At 54.5% G+C, this 5,963-nt stretch overlaps 1 protein-coding gene across 1 annotated transcript in view; it reads left to right on the forward strand.

The window, feature by feature from the left end:
• SCAMP4 (secretory carrier membrane protein 4) overlaps nucleotides 1–5,963 on the forward strand; it is a gene marked incomplete at its 5' end in the record, with an annotated part of 8,987 nt that overhangs the window by 2,504 nt on the left and 520 nt on the right. The window contains 3 exons of the mRNA XM_010131692.1: nucleotides 1,104–1,260; nucleotides 4,481–4,582; nucleotides 5,453–5,570. Coding sequence (XP_010129994.1) covers nucleotides 1,104–1,260; nucleotides 4,481–4,582; nucleotides 5,453–5,570 — 377 coding nt within the window. The remainder of the gene's footprint in view (nucleotides 1–1,103; nucleotides 1,261–4,480; nucleotides 4,583–5,452; nucleotides 5,571–5,963) is intronic.

Below are 5,963 nucleotides of genomic sequence, written 5' to 3' on the forward strand. Positions count from 1 at the left end.
CCAGGGGCACCCCCCCAGCTCTCTCCCCTCTCCTCCCAGCAGAGGGGCTCCAGCCTTCCTGCAATAGGAGCTCGTATTTGGGCTGAGCCTCTTCAACACTGGCAGAGCCTGGGGGGACTCGGGGACAGCTGCAGGGATCCCCGGAGCTTTGAGGGGAGTGTGTGGAGGAAAGCAGGCAGCCCCTGGCATGGGGACAGAGCTCGGCCTGCGAAAGCCAGGACATGTGCAGCCCCCCTTTGCGGGGGGAGCTTCAGGGAAAGGGGGGAGCAGTGTCACTTCATGCACATCTACTTAGTGCAGCACTGGTGTGCTCTAGGGGCTCTTGTCAACTGTTTCTTTTTATCCAAGTGGCAGGAACAGGGATGTGCGAAGGCCTTGAAGCCACCTCTGTGGTCCCATGTCCTCAGCCTGATTGGAGTTTGCTTTTCCCCTCGCTCAAGGCAGCACTCGCAAGCCCTGAAGCAGACTGCCAGGCTTCCTCAGGGGCCCGGGGATGCAGAGAGAGAACCCGCGAGGCATGTGCTGGCTCTGTGATAGCTCCTGAGGCAGCCCCAGCGAGCACAGAGACCAAAGCAGTGTTCAGGCTGGCTGCAGGGTGGTGTTTTACACCCCCCTCATCTCAAACGGGTTTTTCTGCAAATGGGAATTGAACCTTGCTTGTAATTCAGGCTAATACTGGCCTGAGCCTTGTACTGGTTGTGCTGGTTGCTACCCAGCAGATCCCAGAAGAGTTTCCTCACCCCTGTGCCCCATCATTCCCTCTGGAGATTGGGAATTGAACCTTGCTTGTAATTCAGGCTAATACTGGCCTGAGCCTTGTACTGGTTGTGCTGGTTGCTACCCAGCAGATCCCAGAAGAGTTTCCTCACCCCTGTGCCCCATCATTCCCTCTGGAGATGGATGTGTCTCCCGTGGGGAGGTGGTGGTCCCGCCCCTGCCGGTCCCTGGGGCTGCGCAGGAACCCGTGACTCGTGCGGAGCGGCTGCGGTATCGGACTGGAGTTTCCTACCACAGCGCGGACCCTTCCCTTATAATTGCGGGTGTTTGTTTCCTTTTTGCCTGAAGATGTGCCGCTGCACAGCCTTGTTCTCTCCCCTTTGCAGTTTACTGCATCACGCTGGTGGTGAATGTCATCGCCTGCCTGGCGTGGTGGATCGGAGGCGGCTACGGGGTCAATTTTGGCTTGGCCATCCTCTGGCTTCTGCTCTTCAGTCCCTGCGGCTACGTCTGCTGGTTCCGCCCCGCCTACAAAGCCTTTCGGTGAGTGGAAGCCCACGAGGAGCTTTTGTTCCATTTCCTCTGGGAGAGCCATGAGTTGTTATTGCCCCTCTGGAGATGTTTTTTGCTTGAGATGAAGGTGAAGGACTTGGTGGCTGAATGAATTGTTTGCTTTCAAAATGAAGAAGGACGTGGCTCCTTTTAAATATGAGAAGTAGGACTGAGGGCTCCTGGCTGGGGGCTGGAGGTAAGCAGCAGCGAGTAGTTTGCTCCTTCCATGAGGATGAAATTCATATTTTACTTAAATATCCCAACCTTGGCAGCACCCTCATATCAGCGTGGCGTTCATGTAGGTACTAATTGGGAGAAGCTTCATCAAGGCTTTTTTTGATGGGAGACTCTTAAGTTATTAGTTTTTGAGAACTCTTGTGGGTTTTGTCTTGAGACGCTGGAGATCTTGGTGCTTTGCTTTTTAGATAAAAGCAGTTCCCTGGAGCGAGACCTACTCAAACTCCACAAATATTTAAAGCCATCCTACGTTTTCACGTTAATTAATCATCATCTGCAGTTGCTCCTGCTGGCTGTTGATCACGAGGCCTTATTCTGACATTAATGTATAATCTTGTCAGAGCCCCGAGGGTCCTGAGCAGCTTCCAGGCTGACACAGGGACAGCAGGGACCTGCCAGTGTCAGGCTGTGGGTCCCCAGCCTGCCCCACGCACCAGTCAGGGCTTTGGGCTCCGGAGGGAAAGCTCTTTCTGGTTCCCTGTTCCCAGAATACTCTGGATTTCGATTATTGAGTGGGTTAGGTAACAGCAGCAGCAGCTGACAGAAGCGGGAGTTGGCGGGTGAGGTCCTGTCAGTTTAGCACATGCTAAATTAGCTGCTTAAACGCTTTTTGGCATTTTCGCTTTGTGTGCTAACAACACTGGGCAGTTAATGCACTGGTGGCACTTAGAACATCAGCGACTCCATCAGGGAGCGCGGGGCAGGATCATTTCTGGGAAAGCTCTTTCTGGTTCCCTGTTCCCAGAATACTCTGGATTTCGATTATTGAGTGGGGTTAGGTAACAGCAGCAGCAGCTGACAGAAGCGGGAGTTGGCGGGTGAGGTCCTGTCAGTTTAGCACATGCTAAATTAGCTGCTTAAACGCTTTTTGGCATTTTCGCTTTGTGTGCTAACAACACTGGGCAGTTAATGCACTGGTGGCACTTAGAACATCAGCGACTCCATCAGGGAGCGCGGGGCAGGATCATTTCTGATGGCAACAGAAGGCTGGATTCACCTGAGACATGAAAATACCATCTCTGAGCTCTAGCCCTCTGGAGCTGGGGTTTTGTCCCCAGCCCGAGGGCCTCAGGTGCTGCTGGAGCTTGGTTCAAAGAGCCGTTTCCACGCTCAAGTCTGGGAAAAACGATTCCTCCCCCTTGACCTCCTCTGGGCTTCACGAGGACCGCTCCTAATTTTTTTTTAATGTTGTTTGCATGTGTTTATGCAACTGAATACCAAAAGGTCCCTGAGGTTACTCTGCGTAAAGACTTTCTGCAGTTAAAAAAAGATCGAGCCCTAGGGCTGGGCTGGCGAGCCCGGAGATCGGTGACTTTGACAGCAGCGTAGACGAGGATCAAAAGCCCCTGGTGGGACAGCACTGATCGACACGCGTGGGATCGCAGCCAGTCGTGTTCCCGACAGTGAGGTCAGACCCACTTGCTCGGTGTGCTCTGGGAAGAGGCGACCAACCCTTCAGCATCGGCTTCGTGTGCCGCGAAGATGCTTTCGTCCAACCTTCGTCACGCGTCTGCATCTCAAATTAAATTAACCACAGAGCTGGGTGTTGGGGCAAAGGTGTCGCAAATCTGCGCCAGAAAGCGGGATCAGGAATCACCTTTGCTGTGTCCCCTCGCCATTCCCTACAGATCCGTTCAAAGGAGGGCTCCTCCAGCTCTCCCAGGTCGTAGTTGCAGGAGCCTGTCTGAAGGCTCAGCTTCGAGCCTAATCCTTGTTCAGTGGATGATGATACTGCGGCCAGTCCATGTTTCCAGTACCCCTTTCCCATCGCCGTGCTCTGGGTGATGTTGTGCAGGGCAGGATCGTGGGGGTACTCGGGGACGCAGGTTGCTTTCCCTGCATCCCCGTGGCCACCTTTGGAAGGGTGGAAGGTGCCTGAGCTGACAGCCCCGGCTCAGAGGGGCAGGGCTCTGCTGGAGGCCCTTCCGCTTCTCTCCAGAGTCCGCAGCATCGGCCTCTCCAGCTCCTCGTTAGCCATTAGGGGCTGGAATTATAATACTAATAAATGGTAAAATAATTCAAATGGTAAACACTGGGGGGGGTTGTGCAGGAGCTGGGGATGTCTGGAGCTCTTCTGTGAACTCCCCTGTGCACCAACCTGCCCCCTGAGCAACCAGAGTGGTTTTTGTTAATGCGTTCTGTAAATCAGGGGCTCTTTGAGTTCCTGAGAGGATGGGAATCATTTTTGTCATTAAAAATGGCAGTTTGGGGGGTTTATATGTGCTGGGCTTTACAGAGCAAGGCTGGCTCCTCGGGTCTCTGGTTGAATGGGACTGAGACGTTCTGCCGCAGTTCTGTGGCAGAGCCAAAGCTCAGGTGAGACAGTGCTGTGCCCTGGTGCTGCCACGATGGTGAACGTACCTTCTTGGATCACATTGCTGCTGCCTATGTCTGCGTAAACCAAAGGACCTCTGGTACTCGGAACTCTCTCAACCTGCACACCCTGACGATGTGGAGCTTGCAAAGATGCTTCTGCGTTTCCCTGCACAGCGCACCACCCGCTTCTCTTGCGGCTCTTCTCCTCTGTGATGTTGCGGTGCTGGGTTATTAACCGTTGGCCTGTGATGATGAGCAGCCGCTGAGCCCTTCCCAGCCGGAATTCTCTTGCTCAATGGTCACTTCTGGCCGATGAGCGGACTCTGCCAGCTGCTGCTGGGGCTCCTTGTGCCTGGATGCCCATGTCCGGCTGGGCTGTCCGCGGGTGTGTGGTCACAGGAGTGATTCAGGCACTCTCCGTTCTGCAGGAGGCTCCTCTCCTCACGTCACCATGTGCGCAGGTACTTTGGGAGGGCAGCTGCAGGAGGCAGGTGTGTTGGAAGAGCTTAGGCACTGCCGATCCGTGGATGAGGAAAGAGGAGCAGCCGTCAGAGTGCAGGGGACCTTTTGTGAGAGGGTTTGTGTGGGATGGGGTCACATATCTGTGAGGAGCGGCGTGAGGTGCCGCTCTCCTCTAACTCCCTCTCTCCCTCTGCAGGTCGGACAGCTCGTTTAATTTTATGGCCTTTTTCTTCATCTTCGGGGCACAGTTTGTTCTCGCGGTCCTGCAGGCGATCGGGTTCTCTGGATGGGGAGCTTGGTAAGTGCAATGCTCCTGCAGTCCCACGCCCGAGCCCTTGGCTCCCACGCCTGAGGCCTCCAGGCTCTGGGCTGGTCCTGTGGACTTCTGAGAAACCGGTGGGAGTCTGTACAGGGTGGAGTGGTGGGAGCTTCTGTTTTCCTCTCTGCCGTAATTACGGAGACACAAATCTGTTTCCACTGCTGCGCTGGCAGAAGTTTTCATCTTCACCTGCTTGTTCTTTTTGGCACCTTCCTACCAGGCCCGTTTCCTTCTACCCTTTAACCAGCCGGTTTTGAGATCCATCTGATCTGAGCGTTGCCGTCAGAGTGTGAGCAGCACATGGTGACTTGCTGCTGGCCTGGAGAGCAACTATTGTGAGAGCTGTCCCAAAACAAACGGAGCATCTCAGCGTCTGTCCCTGGTTATAACTGTTTGGCATTTTAACCTTCTGTCTCTAGAGACTTGAGAGCATTTTGGGTTGTAAACTGCTGATGCTCCACAGTTGCCCTGCCTGGTAATTGCCGTCGAAGGAGGAGAGACACGGTGTAAATCGCAGCACCCTCGTGTTCCCCGAGCCCAGGGCTGGGCTCTAGATGCACGACCTCTGCACAACCAAAAGCACCTTGGAGATAAATGTTCTCTCCCGAGGTCTGGGCAGCCGGCTGTCCCCTGAAGGACTGAGGCTGGACGGGCGAAGGATGCTGGCAAGCTAGGCTGGAGGTCTTGGGGACATACCTGCATTTAATTCTGTCCATTTTCTTCGTTGCTCTTCTCATTTTCAAGAGCTGCAAAGCTGCCTCGCGATGTCTGGGTATAGGGAAACGCATTTTTGATGATAATGAGGCTTTAAGCAAACTCTGACCGTAGTGTTTCTCTCTTTTCTCCCAGCGGATGGTTGGCAGCTGTTACGTTCTTCAGCTCCAACGTCGCAGCTGCTGTGTTCATGCTCTTCCCTGCCGTCATGTTCACAATGGCAGCAGTGGCGATGCTCATCTGCATCCTGCGGGTAGGTGCTTCAGGTGTCTGACCTTTCTATGGCAGGAATGAGAGCAGGTGGCTCAGCAGCCCCCCTCCAGCCATCGCTGCTTTCAAAGAGCTCCTAGTGTGGTCTGTTGGCATCTCTCAGAGTACCTAGAGGATGAAACCCGGTAACACAAGACTAGGGGGCTGGACATTGACTCCGTTTGATGTGGCGATGCTCTTTCACTGGGATGATCATTTTGGTAAAGCTGGAGCGTCTCAAGGTGCCCTGCAGCGGCTGGCAGGGTGGGAAGTGCTCCTTGTTCCCTGCAGAAAGGAGGATTTGGGGGTAGGGCTGTCTGGGAAGCTTCAGCAGGGGGGTGGCAAGGGAGGAGGGGGGACAGACGCCCTGGTGAAGCAGCAGGGGCCGCGCTTCCAA

The sequence above is a fragment of the Buceros rhinoceros genome, unplaced genomic scaffold (genome assembly GCF_000710305.1).
Source record: "Buceros rhinoceros silvestris isolate BGI_N320 unplaced genomic scaffold, ASM71030v1 scaffold28932, whole genome shotgun sequence".
Lineage (NCBI taxonomy): Eukaryota > Metazoa > Chordata > Aves > Bucerotiformes > Bucerotidae > Buceros > Buceros rhinoceros.